The sequence below is a fragment of the Typha angustifolia genome, chromosome 13 (genome assembly GCF_048772165.1).
Source record: "Typha angustifolia cultivar Huaian chromosome 13, ASM4877216v1, whole genome shotgun sequence".
NCBI classification, from domain to species: Eukaryota; Viridiplantae; Streptophyta; class Magnoliopsida; order Poales; family Typhaceae; genus Typha; species Typha angustifolia.
Window position 1 is genome coordinate 13,750,448 of NC_133251.1, and position 26,423 is coordinate 13,776,870.

At 36.7% G+C, this 26,423-nt stretch overlaps 4 protein-coding genes across 7 annotated transcripts; 2 read left to right on the plus strand and 2 right to left on the minus strand.

Annotated features, from left to right (window-relative positions):
- On the minus strand, positions 1-1,440 carry LOC140773826 (homeobox-leucine zipper protein HAT9-like). Of its 2 annotated transcripts, none has more exons than XM_073116585.1 (3): positions 781-1,440; positions 580-698; positions 1-473 (listed from the first exon to the last, which is right to left on the minus strand). In XM_073116585.1, exons 1-3 carry the CDS (start codon positions 1,240-1,242, stop codon positions 167-169), a joined length of 888 nt encoding a protein of 295 aa, XP_072972686.1. In that variant the 5' UTR covers positions 1,243-1,440; the 3' UTR covers positions 1-166. The 2 variants fall into 2 exon arrangements, with proteins under 2 accessions (XP_072972686.1, XP_072972688.1); XM_073116587.1 differs by having other exon boundaries at positions 580-659; positions 781-1,429.
- An 8,990-nt stretch (positions 1,441-10,430) lies between these two features.
- On the plus strand, positions 10,431-14,012 carry LOC140773816 (branched-chain amino acid aminotransferase 2, chloroplastic). 2 transcript variants are annotated; one of them, XM_073116569.1, is made up of 10 exons: positions 10,431-10,780; positions 10,884-10,960; positions 11,455-11,629; positions 11,732-11,911; positions 11,990-12,121; positions 12,220-12,318; positions 12,620-12,736; positions 13,048-13,143; positions 13,403-13,515; positions 13,646-14,012. In XM_073116569.1, the coding sequence occupies exons 1-10, from the start codon at positions 10,694-10,696 to the stop codon at positions 13,758-13,760; spliced, it is 1,191 nt and encodes a 396-aa protein (XP_072972670.1). In that variant the 5' UTR covers positions 10,431-10,693; the 3' UTR covers positions 13,761-14,012. The 2 variants fall into 2 exon arrangements, with proteins under 2 accessions (XP_072972670.1, XP_072972671.1); XM_073116570.1 differs by having other exon boundaries at positions 10,884-10,957.
- Positions 14,013-14,390: 378 nt separating this feature from the next.
- LOC140773817 (uncharacterized) lies at positions 14,391-17,053 on the plus strand. 2 transcript variants are annotated; one of them, XM_073116572.1, is made up of 4 exons: positions 14,391-14,574; positions 16,145-16,416; positions 16,515-16,576; positions 16,665-17,053. In XM_073116572.1, the coding sequence occupies exons 1-4, from the start codon at positions 14,521-14,523 to the stop codon at positions 16,718-16,720; spliced, it is 444 nt and encodes a 147-aa protein (XP_072972673.1). In that variant the 5' UTR covers positions 14,391-14,520; the 3' UTR covers positions 16,721-17,053. The 2 variants fall into 2 exon arrangements, with proteins under 2 accessions (XP_072972673.1, XP_072972672.1); XM_073116571.1 differs by having other exon boundaries at positions 14,392-14,574; positions 16,145-16,576.
- A 361-nt stretch (positions 17,054-17,414) lies between these two features.
- On the minus strand, positions 17,415-25,798 carry LOC140773267 (CSC1-like protein RXW8). Its single transcript, XM_073115746.1, has 10 exons — positions 25,490-25,798; positions 23,783-23,929; positions 22,752-22,815; positions 22,454-22,663; positions 21,530-21,724; positions 20,516-20,814; positions 19,158-19,434; positions 18,634-18,909; positions 18,236-18,469; positions 17,415-17,804 (listed from the first exon to the last, which is right to left on the minus strand). The coding sequence occupies exons 1-10, from the start codon at positions 25,768-25,770 to the stop codon at positions 17,628-17,630; spliced, it is 2,160 nt and encodes a 719-aa protein (XP_072971847.1). The 5' UTR covers positions 25,771-25,798; the 3' UTR covers positions 17,415-17,627.
- Between the last annotated feature and the right edge of the window lie 625 nt (positions 25,799-26,423).

Sequence of the window (26,423 nt, forward strand, 5' to 3'; positions counted from 1 at the left end):
TTGAACACTTGTAATCTAGATCTGTACAATGATTTTTATCACCTAAAAAGAAGAAGGAAATACAGATATATATCACAAGCAGGATATGTGTCAAGAAGAGTAGCTAGCTACTATAAATTTGGGCATCAAGAACTCAAATTAATTAGTGACAAAATGCTTATAGCAGCTAGCACGCGGCTGAACGAGTGAAGGGGTTGAAGAGATAAGGCTTGGACGGGGGCGCCACCACGAAGGGCCCGGGGCGGCCTTTGGATCCGTCTGCCTCGCCGGAGATCTTCTCGCAGGAAGGACACATCGTGACGGCGGCGACGGGGGAGAAGTGCATGTAGCACGGCGGAGGAGGCGGCGGCTGGTCGAATTTGATGGCTTTGAGCTCCTGCAGCTCCTTATGCAGCCTCTGGTTCTCGTCGGTGAGCGTCTCGCAGCATCGCTTCAAGAACTCGCAGTCTACTTCGGTTTGTTTGAGCTTAGTCCTGACAAAAATTAATCATGTACAGTACATCAACAACAGATTCATTAAATTATATGCTTACTGAAGAACTTATGCAAGGGAGTTTGTTTGATGTATTGACGACAAACCTTGCTCTCCTGTTCTGGAACCACACTTCCACTTGTCGCGGCCGGAGGTTCAATTGCTTGGCTAAGGCTTGCTTTTGCTTCTGCTCATCGATCAACAACATAAGAATTGGAATTATAACCTATCAAAATTTCAAAAACTTTGAAGAATAATATATGTAGAGTATATATATATATGTATGTGTGGTAATTAATTAAACTCACCGGATTAAGAGTACTATGCTCCTTGAACCTTTCCTCCAGAAGAGCAGACTGCTCCTTCGTAAGCCTGAGTTTCTTTCTCGCACTACCATCCTCTTCCTCGTCGCTAGCTCGCGACGAGCCTTTCTCGACCTCCGTATCCTCACCGCCCATGTCTTTCTCCCTTTTGACGTTCGTCGGGTAAGCGCAGAAGGAGGAAACGGCGCTACGAGAAGATGATATTGATACCTGCGCCGCCCTCACCTCCTCCCTCACCTTGTTAGTTGCTTCGGTCTTGGGTACCGTCCGCCCTGCGTCGACGTTGCTATCGTCTGCACGGAGGCTTAGGCTGAGAGATGGATTGTCGCGCATCGAAGAGCATGGCTTTAGCCGCTGATTGCCGTCGGTCGACCTGCTCCTCTTTCCGCCGATGGCCAAGCAGAGAGCAAGGCCAGTGTCACACACATCATCTTGACCCATGTCCATGCTTGCCTCGCTACCTTAATTTCCACACACTTAATTTCTTCTATATATTGCTTGCAGGTGAAGAGAGAGAGAGAGAGAGAGAGAGAGAGAGAGAGAGAAAAGTGAGGGGATGCTAGGTAGCTTATGATTGTAACTAAAGAGAAGGAAGGAATGAGTGGGGGAAAATGAGTAGGTTTTGATGGATGGAATTATAAAAAGAGTATAAGGGATACAAGTATATATATGTGTCCGCATATATTTGGACCTACAGCTAGTAGTTTACGGAGAGCTTATGCCCAAAAGATTTCTTCTTTCTTTAGGCAGCATGGGTATAGTGATCGAAATATGAGATGACTACGTGGATTCGATCATATGGGGCCGGATCCGGATGGTCTAATTCCTAACCCAACTGCCCTTTTGGAGTGGTACAGTACTCGGATCATTTTCTTTGATAAATAGATAATCCATATATATATATATATACGGCCAGCACGACTGGATACGATAATTAGAAGAGTCGCTCGGATATTGGATGGCATGCATGAATGATTGGAGTACTATGTAGATGGTGGTCCAGGGTCCCCCTTGAAGGCCACACACATGAGGTGTTGGGTTGTTTGCATGGGATGGTTGCCATCTTGAAACCCTTGTTTACATGTGGGGCTCATCCTTGCTCTGGCTTTTCCTTTCCTGGTTGGCTGTGGCAGTGAGAAGGACTGGTGAACTAATGCCAAAGCTTCATGCCCTCCGTGTCTCTCTCGTTTACAAATTAATTAAGGGCAAAATCAAATTATGCACCTAGCTCCCTACATCCAGACTATTCTATAGGATCCTCTATTCTCAATTACTTTACTTTATTATTTGTTTTACCGGCCGTAGTCATAATCATGGACATATATGTGTATATATATATATATATATAGGGAGCCGACGTGGCACATTTAAGGCTCTAAATGGCCCTCACATGTCACGATTAGCTGAACTAGTTATGCTTTGCACGCACGAATTATCTTAATTACTTTATTAAAGTGTCAGCTCAGATACGCATTGACTTTGATCCTAAACCAATATCTAATGACATGACTACCGAATAACTCCATCATTAACCACACGTAACGCAAAAGGTAACTCCCCTCTCCCCCCTCCCCCCTCCCCCCAAATACCTAATCGAAAAATTGCACATATAATATAATACGACACTTAACAACTAAGCATGCCGACAGCTGACGTGTCGCGAGGAGGCCACGGCACGTCAGCAACTGTGACGCCAGAGGGGCGGCGGGTCCACCAATGATTTGCTATCATGGGATGGAACACTTGATTCCTTTAGGGATCCAGGAGGAGGAGGAGGAGGAGGAGTAGGCCGGTGAATGGCAAATTGGCAATCATGCATGGATATATCATCTCTCTTTTTGTGAGCATGTAAAAGATAAGGAAGTGGCACTGCTAGTACTACAAGATTACAAGATAAGGTTTTGTGTGTGCATCTGTCCTTTTAACCACTCCTTTTTTCTTTTCTTTTTTCTCCAACCTTAGCCGACCATGTTGAGCTCTTGTCTTTATACTACCAACTGCACGTATGGAGATCATCTAGAGTATTAAAATATATTTATATTTATACATCTTAAAAAGAAGAAGAAAAAATTAAATACCAATAATATATATATGTATGTATATACCACTAACTAATATATGGGCATTTCTATCATTTGATGTCTATGGTTAACGTCTAAAATAGGAAGAAAATGCTAGGGTCAATCAAGGACTATTTGGTCTTTGTCGCGGTGTTCACCTCTCGCTGTTAGGGATCTTGGAAAGTTAAGAACATAATAACATAAATCTTTACAAGTGAAGCCTTGACTAATTCTGACCATTAAATCTCTTATTCTCGCATTGTTCTACGATAAGCTTTGATAAGTCCTCTATCCTGACCGCCCCTATAAAGCCTTAACGACTTTTCCTTCCTCATCTTTTTCTATTCTTGTATTCTACTATTTATTTTTTTTAAAATAAAAATATAACTCGACTAAGCCCACTCTTCTAAAAAAGACAAAAAAAAATGCCGGGTCAAATGCTTAGAGAATAAGATATAAATGATAAATAAACACACAGAAAAGGAGGGTCCGAAATACAAAATTTCAAAGTATTAATTAACTATAGATAAGCTTTAGGAAGTAAGGGAGGAGACATGGAATGCATTTAGGAAAGGGGGGGGGGGGGGGGGGTTTAGTAGGTTGGATATGCTTTGGTTGCATCATTACGGCACCGACTATTAAAGTAAGGAAGGGGGAGGGAGGTTGCAAGAAGGTCCCACTAATCTTGATGGGGACCAGAACATATCATGGGAGTAGATTGTGTTGCATGATCATGCATGCCATGCCACTCGATCATCTGCAACTTTGAGTGAATATAGATTGATATAAGAAGATAAATTAACTCAGATAGATAACTTTGTATTTAACCCGGCCTCCTACCCTTTTCTCTACATATGTAGGAGGTTAACTCTAGTTTAAATAAAGTTATTATTACTATAAGCTAAACATTAGTAGCACCTTTATTTATTTTATTATTATTATTATTATTATTATTATTGTTTTTTTTTTCCTTGGCACGCATAATAACTGCTAATAATTACCGAGCGTCAAAAGATGCAAAGCCAATAGCGACGTGCAATATATATGAGGACCAACAAGAAAGAAAGTGGTTCCAAAACCCATAATGTTACACATCATCTCCACATTTATACCCTCTTAGTTTCTAGTGGTCAATATCCAATCATGGCTGCCTTGTTTAGTACCTAATATTTATCAAGAATATATACCCCTAGCTCTTCCATTTGGCTAATTTATTTCTTCTTCTTCTTTTCCACACAAAGAAAACACATATATAGGAGACTCGATGCATTATGTATTTTATATAGTGATTTTTCACATAAATATTTGTATTAGAATTTTTTATTTTTAATTTTGTTATGATTATTCTACTTTGTTTATTTGTAGTTTGGGGGAGGGGGGGAGTAGGAGGGGAGTGAGTGAGGGGGTGTTAGATTATGCACAACAAAACAGGTAAAGTGTGAAGTGTGAATGAGAGATAAGGATCCGAATCATTTGCCATCAGCTATCAGCAAATCCCCATATATCTTTGGTGGACCCATTAGTGTGTTTATGTCTACATAGTATCCTCTTTAGCAACCCAACACTGGACGTACCTTTTGCTCCTTTGCCGTCCACCACCCTAAGCCTCTTCCTATTGCAATCAACGTAGTTATTATGATGCAACCCTTCCTATTCAAGGAACCAACTATTCTTCATCCATTATTCTCCCCAGTAGGAGATTGGTGGGGTCCCTACTTCTTGGAATGCATCACAATTCACAAATGATTATGACACTTAGTTATATACTTCACTCCAAGATAATCAAAATGCAATCAACTAATTAAGTTTCGATCTATCAATTTTTTGTTAAATTCCATTTTAGCTAGCTATTGGGCACCCTATTGCCAATTAGCAGGAGAGATGGATGGGCAGTCGCTTATATTAAATGCCCATTTGGGGATCCATGAATAGGGGCGTGTGTGTGTGTGTGTGTGAGAGAGAGAGAGAGAGAGAGAGAGAGGAAAGAGACATAGTCTGCTAGGTTGGAAGAACTACACTACCAACCAAGTTGGATCATTTGGAAGATACTATACCATCCATTTGGATGTCCTAATTAATTACATCACCTCAGATCTATCATCCCTGGACCACAACCAATTGCAAGTTAGTAAGAACCCCAGCTCGTTCATTCAAGAATATAATTCTCTTCTACGCCGCACTAGTTTCTCAACATGATATGGTATTAGAGCGAGCTTTTCTAAATATTATATTGAATGAGATTTAATAACTCATGGACAACATGATGCAGCTATCAGAATTAATGTCTTTAGTTCGTCTCATCTCTATAATAACTTCTTTATGTTAGTTTATTTGTTCGAATCCATCACCCCATATTATTAGAGGTGTCATTAGCTCTTAGATATAGCAATAAATTAGACTTCTTTTGGCATGACCATTCCACAAGAAGCCATTAATTCTTGCCATTAATTGTGATCAAATGCGGATGCTTACGTCTTTAATTGCTCATTTGGTTGATGAGAGTACATATTTATATGTGGAATTCATGGGAGAAAGCTTTCTTATATTGAATTTGCCACTCCTTATACCATGCAAAGCCATCTCTGATGTCTGATAGATATAGCTTACAAATAGCATGACGCAAAGAGCTTAATCCTTACTTCCTTAGTGACATAAATATAGAACAAGGTTTTACATAGATTAAAGATTATTAACCTAAGAGCTTCCACTAGAAGAGTAATTAAACTAATGCGGAAGATAAAGCCTCCAATCCCTGGTAGATAAGGATTAAGAATTGTTTATTCTCTCAAAGGACCACAATCCCATTATAGTCACTAGAAAAAAATTTGTGCTAACTGATAGACAAATTTTTTAAAGGAGATAACGGAAAGAATGATTAGAAAAATGCCGACTTCTGATGATTGGGATAAGGTTTGCTCATAGATTAGCTCTCATTATAATATGTACTCTAGCTTTGTTGTTGTTGATGATTCAATTAAACTAAATGAATGGATATAATTCAAAATGCCGACTTCCAAATGACTGGGACATGGGTCCTTTTAAATCATTGACATTTGGTTGATGACTTGATTGGGTTACCTAATAACACATTTAATTCGCATTTAATTCTCAAATCTATCGGAAATTTTCAATTATGAATTAGGACTCAATGAGTTATATATTAATTATAAGGGATAATTACCCTTATGAACTATTTATTTTTGGTTCCACTTTGAATTCCTCGTCTCTGTAGAATCTCTAAAATACCTCCTCCATTAGTTATTCCTCGAAAAATATTTCGTGACAAATTTTAGGTCATATAGGAATTATTTTATCCTTGTTTTAGAAGAAAGAGAGAAAATTTGAGGATAAAATGATCATTTAGTATTTTGCGTTAACACGGTTAAAATAAAAGGTATTATATGAAAATGGGTTATATCTCAAGGATTTAGGTGTAATTAATCTGATTCATAAGTACTTATATAAGTGTGCAACGTGATAAGTGGGTCAGGTTAATTGGGCCAAATAGGCCAATTAGTCTTAGCAAGGCTTGAAACAAGCCCTAGTTCACGGTCGAATTGTGAATCTTGGGCTATTTTAAGCCCAAAATTTTATGTCAATCTGGGCTAACTCGAGTTAGGCTCGGCTAAGGTTCAATTTAAGCTCAGTGAACCGAGTCTAAAAAATACAATGGACTTGAAATTAATTTTGATATGAATTCACTTAAGCTCCAGCTGATTTACTAATATATAAATACTAGGTATAGTTTAGTACCTAATGGTTCATATCATCTCTCATCCTATGAGGATTGATCTTAATATGTTCTTTCAATCCAAATCAAGTCATTCAATTGAATCTTAAAGCTTGAGCTGACTAACATGATTAAAACTTGAATTAAGTTTAAATTAAGCTTATTTAAAGCCCAAGTTCAAACGAACCGATTCTGATCAAGTTCGATTCGTTTACACCCTAGCTAATCAATGAACAGGTAAATAGTCCGTTCATTCTTTTTCAAGAGTTTAACATCAATTTAGTTATCCCTGTGAAAAATTATGTTTAAAAGGTGTCAAAATGGGGGCTACTTTATCCTCCAAGGCTCTTGCAAAGCCTAATCTTGGTGTTATCTCTCTGACTCGGACTCCTGACTCGTTATATCTATCTATACATGGCCCTTCCAAGACATCCTTTTCCGGCGCTCATCAACTTGCACCTACCACTATATATTAAATTCCATTCAAATAATATATTTTTTATTCTATTCAAATAATTTGGCGCATGCCTTCTTGAAGTCATATTAATCATATGAAAGCATTCCGTCACCTAAATCTATGTGATGTGATTTTGGATATGATTAAAGAGATTACGATTTCTTTCTCAAAGATGGGAAGAGTGTTTTTGAAGTATTCTCAAACTAGGCAACAATATATATATATATATATATAATAGATTATGAGTACGTAGTCTAATCATACACGTGAGATAAGAGGGTTAATTTTTTCTAATATATATAAGTTAGATATCCGACTTTATGTATAAAAATATAGCATTTTGGTTAAAAAATTACCAAAATTTAAATATATTAAGTTTTATTTGTACTAATGTAATCGATAAATTATATTTTAAAATATAATTTTTATTTATGTAATGTGTCTAGATTTTATGTATAAACATATGCATAAGTTATAACAAGTTATGAGATATTTGAAGAGAAAGATTAATTTTATAGTCAAAGTATTCAAAATACTCAAACGATAGTCAAAATAGTATAAAAAATATTCAAAAGCACAAGAACAACAACTTTGCATTCAACAGTCTACCCAATTGTTTGAATAGACCATCGGGCGTTCGAACATATTTTCCCAAGACAAAAAAAAAATTAATAAGTGTTCAAATGGGCCCTGCGAGCATTCAGACGGCTTTGGTTGATTTGATTTAGAATTGGATCTATCTTTAGAGAATCTGTAAAGAATCTTTTAAGAGATATTTATCTTATTTCTAAGACTATAAATGGTTTTAATCTAACCTAGTAGTGAGGGTCGTCAAGGAAAAAATTAGAGATCATATTTTAATATTGACATCATTTATTTTTTGGAGGCTATTGGAGATCAATTCACAGAAAGTAATGTGTTGCAGGGCTAGTGAGCAAGATTGGTGCAGATTAAGTCGTGAAAATCGTGTAAACAAATTTTAGTGGTTAGTTTCTATTCATACATTTTCACATGATTTAGAGTTTTCTCATGTAAAAACCTTTATGTTTGTGATTGTGATTGTCTTTTTCACACTTTATTTTCCACATATTATTATCTCTATCACTATCTCCCATGATGTTTTTACGTTTTTCAATAGGTATTATAGTATATTTAAGTATTCACATAAATTTAATTTTTCAAAATCTATAAACTATAGTAATCAAGAAAGATATTGTTTTAAAATATATCCGAGAATTAAGGAGTTGATTTACAAATATGTGAAAATATATCTAGCTAAGCTACTAATACTAACAACTAACTCTTTTTAACGACCGACAATAATTTTTCTTTTAAGTTAGAGAAAATTTTATGGATTAATCTAATGATTACAAAACAAAATCGTAGATCAAAATTTGCATAAGATTAGCAAGAAAAAGAAAAAGGAAAAAGTATGAGATATCTTTGCCATCCACTAGACTAGCTATTGCCTATATTTTTGCCATTAACAATGTGTTAGGCTATCCTTATTAGATACTGACATGAGAGAGGAAGTTGTTTGTTGTTTATAGACGTAATATTCTACACCATTCCTTTCCCAAGCCCTTTTCCCCCCCTCCCTCAATGATAAAAAGAGATCAAACCATGAATGCCCAAATTGAAACATTCAGGCCACATATTTCTCCATATTGAAGTCACCGCTAATACTTTGTAAAATATATAGTGCAAATTATTGTTTCAACGGCCAATATCTTCTCTATTGATATTATTCATTTTATAAGAGTTCGAGGGATAAATCAATCGATCGATGCCGCTAAGATTCGAATCCAGAAATGAGATTTTAAGTTAATTGTTATATAAAAAGTTTATAAGAGGAAAGCAGAGTAGGCAAGTAGGATAAGAAACCTTGATGCATTGACCTAGAATTAATCCCTGTAGACTTTTGTTTCGCTTTCCAAACGTAGCACTCTTGCAGTGTATCTATCCAAACACTACTATTTAAAGTACTAAGGAGACTCGTAAGTCGTAAAGAAGAAGTTGCGAATAGCACTTAAAAAAAAGAAGAGAGAAGGTTTTAACTTTCATATCTATCTAATTCTCTTTCCAGGAGACCAGAATATTATAACCCGTTCAATAGGTGATTATTTATTTTTAAATTATAATTTTTAATTAAGAAAATATTAACTTTTGCATCTATATCCTTATAAAAATATACATATATTGATATATATCTTTCTAAAGTTGATATATATATATATACACACACATGTCAATCCTTGAAAATTCTTTTTAAATTCATATTTATATGTACAGGCTTCACGTTATTTTTTATTATCTTAGTAATTATCAGATAAAAGACTTATATACCTTGAGAGTAATATATATATATATATATATATATATATATATATTTACACTTAACTTAACAAAATTTTAATTAAATTATATCCCTTAATTGTTTTTAATTACTTATATATTATATATATATATATATTTCAATTTTATTAGTTTAAAAAGAACATACAACTGACATGCAATCTTCTTCTTTTGTTTTTTAAAATATTAATTTTAGAAGGATATTAGAGTTTTTCCAAGGGGGAATTTATATTTAACCCAAAAATTTAGTTGGTCAATTAGTGCACAGGATCCTATATATATGTGGAATCCAGCTTCTTTTCGGATCCTAATCAGATCGGTTGCCCGTTAGGGGTGAAAACGGGTCGGATTAACTCCGACCCGACTCGGATCGGATTCGGATAAAAAAATTCTATCCGATTCGGATTCGGATTCGGATACGGATAGAATTTTTGAAAAAAATTCCGATACGGATTCGGATACGGGTCGGATAAATTTTTCGGATTCGGATACGGATATCGGATATCCGTTTACCCGCATATTTTTTTAAATGATTTACAGTTTTTAGTTTACTTATTTAAATAGTAAGTATTAATATTATTACTAATAATACGTTATATATTATTTATATAGATTAATTTCTCTAATTTTATATATTTAACATACAAAAAAATTATTTGTTGTAAAACTCTTAATAATTTTATATTAATTATATTTAAATAAAATATTATAATTATTTTAAATTTAATTAATATCCGTTTAAAATCCGATCCTTTATCCGAAAATTATCCGTATCCGTTTAGTTAGGATATGGTTTTAAATTTTGCTATCCGTATCCGAACTAAAAATACGGATCCGGATATGGGTTGAACACTATCCGATCCGTATCGAATCCGTTTTCACCCCTAGTTGGTCGTAGACGAGCGGAGCCGTCGTCCGTACAATCTTGACAAAAGAGTTGGCTCTATCCGAGCTGACGTGGAAGAGCCGTGTGAGAACGTTTTGGAGAAGAGCGTTACGGCTATTTGGCTGGCAAACAAACTAATTATCGTCTCTCTGTCTCTCTCTCCCCTCCTCCTCCTCGTCTCTATCCATCAAATTAACTTCTCTCCCCTGTCTCTCCCCTCTTCTTTCTCCTCCTTCTTCTTCTTCTCCTCCACATTTTCATCAATAGTTTTAGGTTGTGAATGCTAATAGTTTCTTGTCCTTGTCTGTCTATAGTTTCGGAGGGTGGGATATCACAATATATTCGTACTTGTGGGGGTGACTCAGAATTATATATCTATAAGTCTTTCTGTTGCTTCGATCTTACAAACCATGTACTCTCCAAGAAACATGAAGTGGTCTTCCATGACATGCAAATTGGAGATGTTGTTCAGAAATTCTAGTGGACCATTTTCCAGGGTAATTAAGCTTGTTCTTTATCTCTTCTTGTTTCTTTTTTCAACTATTGGTTTGGTTGTTATGTTTGTTGTTCAAGTGTGGTTGGTGATCAAATTTGTTGCAGATCGGTAGCAACTATTCTTTTGCATCTAAGTCGGTGTATTCGTTGCAGCAGGCACAGATGGTGGATTCGGACAGGTGGTAAGTTTCTCTCATGGTTATGTTTTAAACTTTTCATTGGGTGATATGACACTACTTTGTTTTCTGTGTAGAATTTGGTGACTAAATGTGAAAAAGTTGCTAGCGATTTATTACGACATTTTGTGCGTAACTTACACAGCATCATTCTCAGCTTAGTTGTATCTGCTGGATTTTACAGTAGTCAATTTTCTTTTCCTCTTAGGCATGAATATGATTAATACTCAGCGATTGCTAGGAGTGAATTAGGTGATTATTTCAGAGCAAAGAGAGCTACTGGAAAGGTGTAATTGAGGAGCAGATCTGATAAGAATTAATTATCCATTAATTGTACAAAAGAGTACTAAAGGAAACACCAAAGTTGTCAGAGAATCATTTCCACCTTGCTAAAATTTAGAAATAAGATCTCTGTTTCTTTTCAGTCTGATGCATCATGAAGCCTTCACTTGAAATTGATCAATGGCTGACCAGGACTTCTTACTGTTGCATATAAGCAGGAGTGATGAAGATAATTCTGATATCAACTGGGATGAACTTGGTTTTGGTCTTGTTCAAACTGATTATATGTATGTCATGAAATGCTCTCGAGACGACAAATTCTCCGGTGGAGAGCTCAACCGTTATGGGAACATTGAGCTCAGCCCGTCCTCTGGAGTCATCAACTATGGACAGGTACTGCAAATTTTAAGGCATGAGAATGGATCATGGCACATGAATATGCCTCATCAATTAGCTCAATTGCTCACTTAAGTTAAACTTGTTTCTATCAAAAAGGGTCTATTTGAAGGCCTGAAAGCATATCGGAAAGCAGATGGACGCGGTTTCTTGCTCTTCAGGCCAGAGGAGAATGCGCAACGACTGCAGATGGGCGCTGAGAGAATGTGCATGCCATCACCGACGGTTGAGCAATTCGTTCATGCGGTGAAGCAAACGGTGTTAGCTAACAAACGATGGGTATGTTCTAAAATAGCTATCAATTGTTATCACTTCAATCTCTTGTTGTTAAACTTGAATTTATATTTTTGTTACCAGGTACCACCACAAGGTAAAGGGTCTCTCTATGTTAGGCCACTGCTCATTGGCAGTGGACCTATATTGGGTCTGGCTCCTGCACCTGAATACATGTTTCTGATTTATACTGCACCTGTAGGAACATATTTCAAGGTTTGTATTATTTGCTATCTTCTTCTTTAGCTTGTTTATTCCTAGTATTAATTTGCCTGTTCACTTATGAAATAGAACTTATAATCTTCCTATTGCAGGAAGGTATGGCGCCGATAAAATTAGTTATAGATGAGAATTTTCATCGTGCCGCTCCAGGAGGGACTGGCAGTGTGAAAACGATTACCAATTATGCACCGGTAATATGTTTTCTCCTCTACGATGTATCAATTAATATTTAACCAGACACCTTCTTTTCTGAAGTGATGACAGATTCTAGTGATCAAACTTAGTAAATTGAATTGAGTGTCTATTATATTGATCATTGCTTTGACGCAAAACTTGTTGAACATTTTCAAGAGTAATCAGGACAGCGCCTAATTGCGATATCTGGATGAGAAATATGTTGATGCTATTTCTTGAAAGACTCTGTAATGCCTAATAAATCTAAAGGACTTTCTATAAGCCACAATTTGTCATGACCTCTTCCCTTCTGTCCAGGTTTTGAAAGCACAAATGCAGGCCAAGAGTAAAGGATTCACAGATGTTCTATATCTTGATTCTGTGAATAAAAAGTATCTAGAGGAGGCCTCTTCTTGCAATCTATTTATTGTAAAGGTACATTTTAACTAATCAAGGCTACTTGATATCCTTTAATAACATGCTAGTTTCACCGACTTCTTGTCAATTCTCAGAGGTAGTGAGGCTCTCATCTGTTGACTATCTCATATTAGCTTCAAATTTTCTTTCATCTGTACTTCAAAGATCCTTCTCTTTCTTCAATTTTCTGGGAGATCAGAAGCTTTCCTGTATATAATAGCCATTTTATTATCCTTATCCATAGGAACTGTATGTATATTGAATAACAGGTGACAGAATTTTATTTACTTCAGTTGATGTTTCTAATGCTGAATATTGTAACCTCTTAGGGCAATGTCATCTCAACACCAGCAACTAGAGGAACAATTCTTCCTGGAATTACACGTAAAAGCATCATCGAAATCGCTCAGGATTCTGGCTACCAGGTGAGAACACAAACCTTTTCTTTTTCTTCAGAAGATTCTAATGTGATATTAGTATAACATTAAATCTGTGTTTATCTTTGTTAGGTGCCATTGAAAGAATCCTCTTATTTGCTCTTCGCATAAAATCTTCTTCACAAAAGAATTCCACTCTTTTGAAATATTTCGATGCCCAAGCTTTCCTGAACTCAGAATCTAGACTATAGAAACTTGGATAACTGTTGAACTAAAACAACTCTCCTCTGTTCTTTCAAATGGACAGGTCGAGGAACGACTTGTTTCCATCGACGATATGGTTGATGCAGATGAAGTATTCTGCACAGGAACTGCTGTAGTTGTTGCTCCTGTTGAGAGTATTACGTATCGAGGTCAAAGGTAATATGTCTGATTCATTTACATGATAACTTATTGCCATTCTAAAGGTCATAATGCAAACCCTCTGATATTGAGCTTGTGTTTGAATTAATCTCCGGATGTGAAGATGATGATTTCTATGTTCATGCAGAATCGAATACAAAACTGGAGTTGATACAGTGTCACAGAAGCTGTACAAAACCCTCACAGAGATGCAGATGGGCCTTGTGGAAGACAAGAAAGGATGGACAGTGGAACTTGATTGACATCCTAATTTATCCACATACAAGAACTCATCTATACTTACGAATAGCTCTCATGTCATCCTTTCTTGTTTTATATAAAAAAAAAATGGCAAGTTCTCAGTTTTATCTTCAACAACAACCGGTAGAAGCAGATAATTTCAGTTCAGGATTCTAAGAAGAGATGATGTTTGTTGGTCAATCGATGTGATGCTCCATTGAGTTCTTCTGTGAACTATGAATAATTTGTCTATAAAGCGAGTTACTTATCTATAATTATATTGTTGCACTCATACTTGCAACCAATGGCTTATCCAACTAAAATAAGTTCAGCAATTTTGGTGATACTTCTAGCATAAATCTATTTTTACTTTTCTCTTCACTGATAATTCTCTCGCAAACAGTAGATAGGTTGTAAAATTGAGGCTTAATAAGATCAAACAGCAAAAGGTCTATATTTGTTGATACACAAAGATTGATTATGTTACTCAATATTATAATATACTGTTATGATAAGTGGTTAGTATTAAATAATTTGTCCTAAAGGCAACATATTACCAAAATATCTAGAAATCGGATCCAAATACCGAATAGTCCAATTTAGTAAGTCCGCACCCGATAAGACGGATAACCTGATCTGCCGAATGATATGAAACCCCATTTCTTACGCGCCCCCTTCGAGCCAAAAGAGTTCGGCAGCCGGGAGAGATGAAGAAGAGAGAAGGGGGAAGAGACGAGAAACAAAGATAAGAGGTGATAGAAGAGGAGTAGTGCGTTTAATTCAATGGAGGCGACGCTTATAGCCTCTTCGAGTAGTCTTTTCTCGCTTAGAAGTAAGGTAGGCCGAGCTATTTACTTCTTTCTTTCCTCTCTTTTGCATCCCAATTTTGTTAAAGTTTTGGAAATTTGATGTGTTTGTTTCGATTTTCTTGCTTAATTGCCGAATGGGTAGATTTTGTTTTCGATTTTTGATGCAATTTTGATGCCAGCTGCTAGAAGGAGTTACAAATGGTTTGCTTGGATCCTTAGCTGCTGTCTAATCTAACAAAGGTGTGGGCTTTTTAGGGCTTTAGTTTCTGGAGAAGTGACAGTGCTGTTTTAACTTGGAAAGGTGATGGTTCTCGTTTGAAGAATCCTCCAGATTTGTCAAAAGAATTACTTAAAACATCATTAGGATCAGTTCTTCGTAGGTAGCCCCAAGTCAAAAATCCCAGTCATAGTAAGTGATTTTGGACCTGGGAGACCCTCTGAGATTGAAAAATTCGTTATAGGTTGTGTTACTTGTGTAGGTGTATCTAAGTATATTACCAATGGCGACAAATTTTGCATGATTTGTGGATGAATTACTGAAATAAATCTGTTTATCTGATATCCTAGCGTTTCTTTGTTCTGTTATCTAGCTTTCAAGGATCAGTCTCCCCTTTACTAGCCTTTGTTGCACCATTTTCTTAATATTGCTTTTTTGGCATGCGGAGGGGTTATGCCTTGCAATGAGGAAGAGAGGGAGAGAGAGAGAGAGAGGGAGGGAGAGAGAGGGAGAGAGAGAGAGAGGGAGGGAGTTTTAAGTTTTAACTATTCTAAGCCTATTATTATTGGTATAGTTTTAACTTTTTAAGCCTAAACTAGTACTTTGTGCCATCCTCATAAACTCTGAATATGGCACTATCAAAAAGAAAAAGGGTCAGTGTAGGAGGGCTCAGTAATTTTTCATGTGATGGTTCTTCTGAATATCTATTTATTTTCATTTCTCTCAACATTCTTGCACAGCTTGAGCATGGAGGATCGGCAAGAATGCATCAAATATGCATTAAAATGGTACAGAATTGAAAGCAAAATTTCTGATGTTGCTACAAACTAATCACTAAGAAATTTACTGGGAAAAAAAATGAAAGCTTGGCATTAGAGAGAATGACTTCTATTCATAATTTCGCTGTTTTTGGATGCACTTCGAGAGTTTAGTTGAAAACACAACATTTGTTAGTGCCCTCCAGTATTTGTCTCTTTCTCTGTTGAACAGCTAACATTAGGTAAGCTACTAAATTGTGAAAAGGAAGATAGAAATTATGATGCACAATCAAAAATAGAAACTTCATATATAGGACAAGCAACAATTTGGGATCCCGTATAGATAGTTTTTCTCTGTTCAGCACTCTTACTTCATTGTCAATGAAATTGCTCCTCTAAACTGGTTTACTTACATATCCAAAAAATCTCAATAGTTTTGCCAAAACTTATCTTCTATAGCTTGACTTGTGTTTGACACGATGGTTTGTTTTCTCCATTTTTTTCTAGTATTTCTAATGAATCTAATAACCTCCAAAAATAAGAGATTGAAAAGTTGAGTATCACAGGAATGAGAATATTGAGAGATTTTTTTAATAGAACGGATTTTTTTTCTCCTTTTGCAGGTATTGTTTTCCAATGGGTGCATGAATCGAGCTGATCTAAGATGCAAATTATCCTCAGGATCTAATAAGAGGCTGCACTTCAGAACATCTGCAATCAAAATTCAAGATGCCGGACATTTTGGTGAACCAAAGAATCTTACTAGTTATGTTGGTGAATTGGCAGAAAAACTGTGTGAGCCCTTGCTCAAACCATTGAAAGGCTTTCCATGGGAAGATGCTAAAGACAGGGTTCTAGAACGCTTGCTCACCCTTGGCGAGAATGCTCTGAAGTGGTCATTTCTTCTAATACTCGTAGTTAGTTCTCCATCAGACTTAATTCTAGCAATCTCAAGAAACAGAGAACTTCTGACACCAGTTGGTCTAATTATAGGGGTTGCACTGGCAGATTTCCTGAAAGAATCACTGCAAGTATATTTCCAGAGAAGTGTCCAGGTAAGCTTTTGTTGTTTTACTGCCTATATTGACCTTCCACTAAATCTGTCCTATGTTGAACTCATTCAAATTAATGGCTATCCTACAGGATATAAATTTGGCAAGGCTTCTTCTTGGAATTGGATCATTTTTTGTGCTTCTTAAGTTCATCTCCTTGTCCTTCAAACTGCAAGGAAGGGTGCTTCTTTCCCATGTTGGTAATGGGGGGCTAATGCAAGTCTTGTGGTTGGTGAAGAAGTTGGAGGAGAATAATAAAAGGAAATCGGAGGAAATAGTGGATACCCCGAGCACTAGCACTATTACTTAATAGATCCCATCTATTGTATGACAGCAAATGCTATAACAAACTGAGGATTTTTTGTGTTGGGGTTTTGCCGATTTCTTTCAATGGGGCTACACTGTTCTTCAAAAGCTGAATTACCTCTCCTGTGTACAACGTTATCTTATCAGTATTAAAAAATTTAGTTGATTCTAGAACTTCTTGGCTCTATCTTGTTTCTTGGAAGACTGTTACATTAGATTACTAAGAAAGATTTTGATATTAAAACGTGAGATCTGATTATAGGGTTTCGACCAATCTCAGCCAGGATGGTGATATAGCCCAAGAAATGTGCTCTTCACAACTTAGCCCCCAATCAATTGATTGGGCTGTATTCTTCACGTCGAACACCATTTAATGATTTCAAAGATTTAACGGGTTGACTAAGCATTTTACAATCCGACTTTCACCTAGAAAGGATAAAAAGTCCGCTATGGACATAATTTAGCAAGGGAAATCCCTGTCTGCTCAAGGTGACTGATTCCCATCTTAGGAAAAGTACAACTAACTATACACCCCTTACAAACCTAAGAATATCTAGTTTACCATTAGTAATTATCCACAATAGATGCAAATGACCACAGACAACTACGGATGGAAATTGAGGAGTTACAAAAATGCCTACTCTACGAGAAACGACAACTTATGCCGCTCATAAAAATGCTTACTCTACGAGTAACGACATCTTATGCCACTTGAACAGCACTACACTTAAATGAGTTTAGTTATGGGCTATCTAATTATTTTCAGCTCTTCTGAGCAATCTGTTTGATCCATCACCGCATCTTCGTCACATAAACTAATGACGCCCTTGCTTGGCGAGAACTGACAATAAGCTGTGAGTAGCTGCTGGTGGATTTCCTCCATTCTCCCAGTCTGCTCATCTTCTCTGTCCATCTCAATGAGATCCTGCATGAACCCAATTGTCGATTTAGTACAATTGATAGAGAATATGTCCTTGTTAAGAATGTCAATTTGATAGAGAGAATATACTAGGTGTAAACAAAGACATCAGATAATACGATCAAAGATAAGATCGAAGGCAAAAAAAAAATTTTATCATTCAACACAAAGAAAAATCTCTACTAATAAACAGGCAAGGGTGGTTGAGTCATCCAATACTGGCTACCGGACACTACAAGAATTTGCTGCGCTTTTGTAGAACAGGGCAGGTATAGGACATTCTCAACAAAGTAGAAAGACAGCAAACCTAAATGCATATGATTCTGGCTGGTGCTGTCACATGAGTTCTAAATGCAAGAAGAATGTGCTGAAAACCTACTAAAATGAGGTCAAGAAGCAACAAGGTAGTCGCAAGGTTAGTTCGTAGAGATTCAAACCTGTGCAGACAAGCTCTTGAATATGGGATAGAATCGTCGCCTGCAATATTCGTTGAATAGGAGTGTGCAAATCAGAAGTGGAATGGTAAATCCCAAAGATACTGGAGAGTGCTTTATGCCAAAAACCCCCAGCGCTATAATTTGTGTCAGCACCAGAGAAAATACTGTCGTGTTGTGCACAATAGGCCATATTCTTCCTCCAGTTTCGTACTTTGAACCGTAGACATTAAGAATCTGCAAATATTCTCATCAAACTTATGCTATACATTTGGAATTCCAGACGGCAAAAGAGCAATAAGAAAGTTAACTATATAGAATAGATTTTCAAATTTGAACAGAAAAATGCAAGGTTTAATTTGTTGCAACAAATAAGTATCCTCTGCATATAAAATGCTGACCTGGTTCCGGTAAACCACGTAACCAAGACAGAAGTATATGAGCAAAAATGGCAGTATTAGAGGTGCCAATATTGAACAGGTGAAACCAAGCAGACCAAACAAGAGAACTTTTGGAACCTCGGTGTGATACGGAAAGGATGGAACTGACTCTGGATCATCCTTGCCTCCAAGCACAAATTTCCTCACAAAGTTATATATTAACGGGAAGAGTTGCATTATCTCAGAACATAAACTTGCCCAGCCAGATGTTAAAACATATGTAATGAAAAATGTTGCCTGCAGCCAGAACGAGAGAAAAAAAAAAGTCCAAAGAAATTATTTATCAGCAAAAATTTCTCTCCAACTGGATGCTAATAGTTGTAAAGAGAGCAGAGAAACATTTACAATATGACTTGATGAAAGCACATATTAAAGAGAACTTCATAGTTGCGAATTCAATTGCGCCGATAAGCACAGTTTTCTATCGTAATATCTGACAGTATCGGGATTTGTTGACCATAACAATAGAAATTAGAGAAAACCACCTGCTTGGGTATGGCCTCAGCAAGATGGGAGGGAATGTGTTTTGGTCTAGTTATGGCATCAAGCTGGCTGATGACAGATCCAGACAAGACATTAACAAAAAAGACGTTCCAAATGGTGAAGTACAGAACTTTGCAACATGCGCTCTTTTTCCTGCCACTGCGAGAAATAAATCCTTCTACTGCAGAAAATAGCATCATCACTGGAGGAACAGTGTAGAGGAACAACAGAAGGATGACGCTTGGGAGATAGCCTGTCACAATCTTGATAATGAAGGTCCTGCATTTTGTAAGTACATAATCAATCAATAAAGTTCCTATCGTTCACCTAGAAGCCTTAAATTATTCAACACAATCATGCCAACCATTGTAATTCAGAATTACTCAATCACAACCCTGAGCAAATAATGAAACATATGAGAAAGGTAAAGAAAAGAAGCATGTAGCAGAGATTGATGCTATAAGAACTGCTATGATGATATTGAACCAGTGATAACGGAAAGACTTTGCAGACTATCTTAAACAAGAATAACCATATGTTAAAAAAAGTGACGTGAATAGTTTGATAAAAGATTGAATCATTATGAATGATTTGATGTAAACAAAATCATTTGCCTATATTGTTTCTGAAGGATTATGTATAAAGTAACATCAATAATAGGCTTAATAGCAGCGGTGATGACACAAGTAGGGGCAACTGTGGCGGCAGCCCACTCCCCGCTTCCCCCTCTCTCCCTCTTAGCATGGCACCTGTACAAGGCAGCACTATCTGTGCCGCTAAGCATGCCACACTATGAATGGCTGCTGACATATGTAGCGCTTGTCTGACTAAAATTAAATGGCTGCTGACATATGTAGCGCTTGTCTGACTAAAATTCTTGCTACATTAACTTCTAAGGTTAACCTTTATCAGCAGAAAAACTTCACAGCCTAACTGAAAATTAAAGGTAGCACTCTTTTTTAATTTGACTTCTTTTTGTAGGACTTTGTCACTTGTATTGTGAAAATAGCAATCTCCCTCCAGAAAAAGTATCAAATATGTACTCTATAAGTATCAACATTTTTATGTTTATTTTGAATTTGTGGATATTCAAAAGGGGGGTCCTTATCATAAATGTAAAAATAGGACTGTATTTCATAAGAACAAGCTTAAAGGTGGAAGTATCCATGCTTCCTCAATAAATTGCAGGAAGAGGCATGGTAATATATCTACACAAAATAGACATGTTTACTTCAGAAAATAAGGGTAGCCTTACAGTGTAAAAAAATGACATGTAAGAACACTAGGGTTGAAAAAGGTATTGTTAGCATTTAAAAGGTGCAAAGAGAATAAACTAACAAAATGTGATTAATATACTTACTTTTTGGATATACCATTCAAAAATGGAAAACGTTGCTGTAAATGGTCAAGTTGGGTGAGACCTTGCACAAATGTGACAGGGATAAGAAATAAAAACATAAAAACCACACTAGCTATAAGAGTTGCTATCCGACGAATCCAAAGTTGTCTGTATGGAATCCAAAGGTTTGACCAGTAGACATCATGTGGTTCAGGAGCCAAATCTGTAACCCATGACATGGGATTTGATGACTGAAGCACTTGTGAGGCAACAATTGCAGCGTAGCGTGTCTTGAAGAAAACAAAAGCAGCTGAACAATCCTGCTAGAAAAGATAATAAGCATTATTCTTACTCACACAACAATGGGTACAAAATTTGAATCCATGCTTCTCCAGAGTTCAATACAAATGCAATTTAAATAAGATCATCAGTAAATAGAAAGACAAAAGTTAACGGAGGTAAAAATTCACTACACTAAGCCATTTGACAATGGTCAGAAGTTAGTAACCAACTTAATGCTAGAAGTAGAAAGTTTTGCACATGTTACATGCGAAATAGAGCTATGCCTCGGATAGTTTGAGGTACAGGATTCACTTTGCCATCCTTCATATATTTGGATAGTTTGATCATCCCTTGCCTACCTTTTCTCTGCATTCCTTTGATTTCTTGACAATTAATACCTGTTTCTATTTTTTTTTCCTATCTATTTTACATTGTTAGAATATAAAGATCACATTTCTCTAACAATTTAAACTTTTAGAGTAGCTGATGAACATACATGATGGAGAGTCCGAGAGAGGAAAGCGTTGTTAAGGCCTTTCTCCATGCTCACTTATATTAAAATTCTAGTAAGCCAAAAGATGGTGCTAAAAGATTCAGTACATAATTTACAAAGAAAAGGACCAAACAAAGTTATACGTCTCAAAATGATAGCACATGCATGACAGGAGTAAACTAATAATAAGAGCTGAAATTACATGCCAGAAGATTGGGAGAATAGTTGACTGAAATTATATTATAAAGTATAAACAGAACCTTGTGATCTCTAATTATGTCTGGCTGGTCGATATCTGTCTTTTTTGCATCAAGCTCAAATTCATTATAATGAAGGTGAAAAGTATTAGGTCTTCCCCCACAAAGACCACATCTGTATATACTAGGCCTGTCATTCTGGTCAAAAGCAGCAACCTTCAAGTGTACAAACTTCCTGTATACCTTCTCTGCATTAGACTGAAAATAGGGAAGTTCAGACATAAGAATAATTGTTTCCAGTGAACTAAAAAGCATATCATTAGCTGGTCATCTATGTATATCACGTTAAAATGTAAAAGCAAGAATCATTTTAGAACATGTCTTGTGTATGTTCATATGGATAATCATCTCTTGTGTGTGCGCTTATGTATGTCCACATCAAAATATCTGAAATATTAAAGGTTTTATAATGTAATAACAGATAAAGAGAACTGAATTACAGATAATGTCAAAGAAAAAAAACTCTGACATGGACGAAGGAAAGATGGCAGAGAAGATGGTATCTCAAGTCTTCAACACATACAGAGTAGAAAAAAGTAGAGAGCTTAAGAAGAATAAGCAAATCAATGACACAGGACAAAATTTAAAAAGGTTCACTGTAAATCATACAACTAAACAAGTGAAAGAAATGATGAAGAGCACAGTAAAAGATGAGTAATCTTAAGATCTGTAAACACAACAACTCGCAGTGGAGACAACTAATTAGTCACTGAATTTGTGCTTAGCAGTAAAGAAATGAGCAAACCTGACAGACAGACAGCATTCCAAGAGTAAGACAATCTGTACTAAATTCTTTCACAAAAACAATCAAGCAAGAAGAATGACATGGTTCACAAGAAATTGTGAATTGCATAATGAATTCAATTTCCAAAAAAAAGAAGAAGCAAATTTAGACCATTAGAGGTAGTGAACTACGAAATATCGCACCAATAGTATCTGGACTTTTCCAGCTCGATAAATCATTTGATGTGACAAGTAACTCGATCCATGATAATTAGAAAAGAAGTTTCTGATAGTATCACCAAGTGGTTCATCTTTTGACAGTGGAATAGCACGAACAAGAACTGAAAAATGACTAGGATTTGGAGGAGATCCAGTTATATGTGATAGCCTCATCATAGATATACCCTTGTACTCCTAAAACACCAGGAATAATTGTTAGTTGTCACATTCTTCTATAAAAACTGTATTTAAAAATATTGAACCTTCGGAAACAAGCTCTCACATGGTAAAGCAGAACACAAGCTGAGGAGGTTATTACATATAACGCAAGACAGTGCACCCAAAGCCTGCAAACAAAGCAATAAGTACTTCATTTATTGGTTTGTTGCATGTGAAATAATATTCAGGTGGCACGAGACTCTAAAAACTATAAAAAAAAATCTGCAAGTAAATTTACTTTCTAAGTTTCCATTTTCATCCAACCATGAAGGAACCTCCCAAAAACCAATGTATGTGATACCAAAGAACTTTGCTATGTCTGCTACTAAAGTTAAGGAGAAATGCATGCTTTTGGTTTCTCTTAGAAAGAAAAGGCACTCACAAATAAATCTTTTAAATCTTTTGATACTTAATTGTGGTTATTTTTCTGGTGCACAATATTTTCTTAGTGATTTCAGGTTCTTAATCCCTTGCGATAAATGTTTGCAATCATGTCGATGCTGTTGAGAATTTGAGATATGACAGAAAACCTTTAGTGAGACTGTTTGGCATGAAGAATGTGCCAACTAAGTTATGTGAACTCGTATTATCTCCACTGGGCAAAGCCATGAAGTTTTCAGCAAAGTGAAACTGTGAAACATAAACATGAATTTGTTTTAAATGAAATCCTCCCAGAAGTCGTGGTAATATCCTCCTGTGAATAGTTAACAACAAGCATATTAAAAAACAGCAAAAATCAGATCACTCGTGTATAACCAGCAAAAGAGATTAAAATAATAATCATCTATGAGAAACAAAAGTGAACGAATATTACAAGATAACAGTAATTCAAATAAAACAGAATAAAAAAAATTAAAAAAAAAGGTAAAACAATTCATCCGTTCATCACGTTTTAAAATGATTAAATTGAAGATCAATAAAAAGAATCTACCCATGTGGTTTTTCACTAATAAGAGGCCTAAGCAACTGAAATGATTGTGAAGTACTAAGTTACTAACTATTCCAGAATTATTTCAGAACCCCGGATAATACCAGCTCTCATGAGAAAATATCTAATTTATTGAGCAACTCTCGTGACAACCTTTTATGACTTACCATCGTGATCCTTCTTTGACATTCGCAATGGTAAATACATCCAAAGATTCTGACGGAATATGCTTGTGGAGCATTTCTTGTCCAAAATAATTCACTGGAAGTACTCCAAATATACACACCAAGCCGGCTATGGAGAAAATGCGTATGCTGCAGAAGCAAAAGAACAAAAAAAGTTATACAGACAGAAAATACTATAAGCAGTAGCCAAAAAACAACTAAGTAGCAGATTTTGATGAAATCATTTATTAGTACAAAAGAACATGACAAGTAGATCTTACCGATGAGTACCACTTAATTCACTCAATATGCCATCTGTTTCACATGATCTAGGAGAAGTATCACTAATATATTTTAAATAATTACTATACCTTTTCCTACAATAAAGCACACAGCAAAAGACAAAAACAAAAACAAAAAACAAAGAAAACAAACATCCAAAGATAATCTTAATCAAAATCTGCTTATGTAGAAGTAGGAAACTATGGATGAGATAAGTTCTTAAATACAGAAATGAGTGACGGCTGATAGATTGTTTCCTAACCAATCAACAAGATATTAAAATATAAACTATAAAAATTACCGCTCTCTGATACAAAATCATCGTTCTCCAATATAAAGTAGTTGGTGAATTGACAAGGAATTAAAGTAGAGGTACTGAGTTTGAATCTGTTAAAAATTGTCTCAAATTCAGTTTTCGACAAATTTCAGCATATATGAGTTCCAAACAGAGGGCGGTGATGCAGGCGTTCGAACGGCACAGCCGCGTTCGAATGCTAACCCCAACCCGAGAGTAGCCTTTGATGCAGGCGTTCGAACGGCCCAACCGCGTTCGAACGCGGATCCAACCCGAGAGCAGTCTGTGATGCAGGGGTTCGAACGACCCCTCCTGCGTTCGACCCTTTGGTTCTGCTGTATTGATATTAGGTGCGTTCGAATGCGCCCCCAAGGGCGTTCAAACACGACGCAGAAAAATCCTAAATCTGAACCTACCTTTAAATACTAAAGTGTGTTTTTAGGGCTTAGTAGTTCGAAGAACATTTATGAGGATTGAGCCATCGAGAGTGATTAGAGTTGTTAAACTCTTTGTAAATGACAAATTTGCAAAGTGAAGAAGATTGCTTCGCCTGTGGATGTAGACACATCGCCGAACCACGTAAATATTGTCTCTCTCTCTCTCTATTGTCTCTATTACTTCTATTATGTTGATTGCTTACGTTAGAGTGTTTAATTCATAATTAGAACTTGTTTAGTGCTATTCTATCATCATTAACACCTCATTAGAGTTTTTTTTTTCTAAACATTGCATTGATTTTCCTTCACTATTTCTATTTGTGAGATTTGGGGGAGAAGTTCTTGCTTTCGCTACCTTCACCCATTTGGGTATTTGCACAATAGAATCCCACTAGGCACATCTGTTATTAAAATTATAAAATCTCTAAGCATATCTACCATTTTAAATATAAACTTCCTCAATTTAAAGTTGAAATCACTTATTGAGCCCATCAAAATATCTCAAACTCCATAAGTGAGGGGGAGTAAATATCACTACGAATTTACAAAATTAGGATAGCCTAATATAAATGCCTGCCTGCAAGAATTCAACCGCAAGAAAAGACCAAGTACTACAAACAAGTAACAGCAACGGAACATAAATAGTTGACAACTAAAGAAGATAAACGCATAGAACAAATCATTAGCTCTAATCACCTGAAAATGACTATCCGGAGAAACACCACGGCATCCAAACCGGCAACTTGCAGGATCTCTGCTTCCGTGTGCTCGCAGGCTTTCACTATCCAACTAGCAGAGGGCACCAGTCTCTCAATTGTGAACGAGTCATGCGCTCTACCGTGCTCTTCGGCGAGCCTGCGGCCGAAGTAGACATTAATGTTCCCCGGTTGTTTCCTCAGGACCGAGTACAGCGACAAGAACACCGCGCAGAGGCCTACATTGATGCCCGCGGAGGTCAAAAGAGCGGAGATTTCCATCTCGGTCTCCTACCGATTCGAAACCCCAACCATCATTGGCCGCATGGAACAATGCTGCGAAGAATACCGCGCGGGAAACCCTTGTAACTAGGAAATCGGGATGAATCAGACACTAAACAAGAGCTGGAGAAATCTAATCATAGGAGGGGGCGCGCGCAAACCCTAGAGAGATGGAGAAGAAGAAGAAAAGAGATCGATTTAGGGATCAGAGAGGCGGCGAGAGAGAGAGAGAGAGAGAGGAAGGAGGGGAGGGGAGAGGAGGGCGAGCACTAAAACGGAAAGAGAGGGAAAAGAGCACCAGGACAGGCGGTTTGAGTTGGCCTCCACAAAAGATGCGACGGGTGTCCGATGCCTACTGGTCGATAACGAACGGTGGAGATGTTACGGGCCGCGGCGGGGCGATGCTTGCCGTCCAGTTGGACGCTGAGATTCGTTCTTGGCGTCTGGGAATCGAATCGGGCACTCGGTGGGCGGGATGCTCATAACTGTCTACTTAACCGTCTCCAGGTGGCCATTGGTCCCACCGGGTGCCCCAATCATATCGCACGTGCATTACACGTGAGATATTCATTCATAGATCTTGTTGGGCTTGTGATTTGCAGGCCCAAATACGTTGGGTTTAAAAGAATAGTCATTGATTTCAGCAGTCTTTT

Excerpts from the sequence above, each read along its gene's own strand:
- LOC140773826 (XM_073116585.1), bottom strand. The coding sequence starts at position 1,242 with ATGGACATGGGTCAAGATGATGTGTGTGACACTGGCCTTGCTCTCTGC. Across the intron at positions 699-780 it reads AGCATAGTACTCTTAATCCG|GTTATAATTCCAATTCTTAT; the intron begins GTGAGTTTAATT and ends AAATTTTGATAG. Across the intron at positions 474-579 it reads TTCCAGAACAGGAGAGCAAG|GACTAAGCTCAAACAAACCG; the intron begins GTTTGTCGTCAA and ends AATTTTTGTCAG.
- LOC140773816 (XM_073116569.1), top strand. The coding sequence starts at position 10,694 with ATGTACTCTCCAAGAAACATGAAGTGGTCTTCCATGACATGCAAATTG. Across the intron at positions 11,630-11,731 it reads GAGTCATCAACTATGGACAG|GGTCTATTTGAAGGCCTGAA; the intron begins GTACTGCAAATT and ends TCTATCAAAAAG. Across the intron at positions 13,516-13,645 it reads ATTACGTATCGAGGTCAAAG|AATCGAATACAAAACTGGAG; the intron begins GTAATATGTCTG and ends ATGTTCATGCAG.
- LOC140773817 (XM_073116571.1), top strand. The coding sequence starts at position 14,521 with ATGGAGGCGACGCTTATAGCCTCTTCGAGTAGTCTTTTCTCGCTTAGA. Across the intron at positions 14,575-16,144 it reads TTTTCTCGCTTAGAAGTAAG|GTATTGTTTTCCAATGGGTG; the intron begins GTAGGCCGAGCT and ends CTCCTTTTGCAG. Across the intron at positions 16,577-16,664 it reads ATTTCCAGAGAAGTGTCCAG|GATATAAATTTGGCAAGGCT; the intron begins GTAAGCTTTTGT and ends GCTATCCTACAG.
- LOC140773267 (XM_073115746.1), bottom strand. The coding sequence starts at position 25,770 with ATGGAAATCTCCGCTCTTTTGACCTCCGCGGGCATCAATGTAGGCCTC. Across the intron at positions 21,725-22,453 it reads GAAAAGTCCAGATACTATTG|TCTAATGCAGAGAAGGTATA; the intron begins GTGCGATATTTC and ends CCCTATTTTCAG. Across the intron at positions 18,470-18,633 it reads ACGTGGTTTACCGGAACCAG|ATTCTTAATGTCTACGGTTC; the intron begins GTCAGCATTTTA and ends GAATATTTGCAG.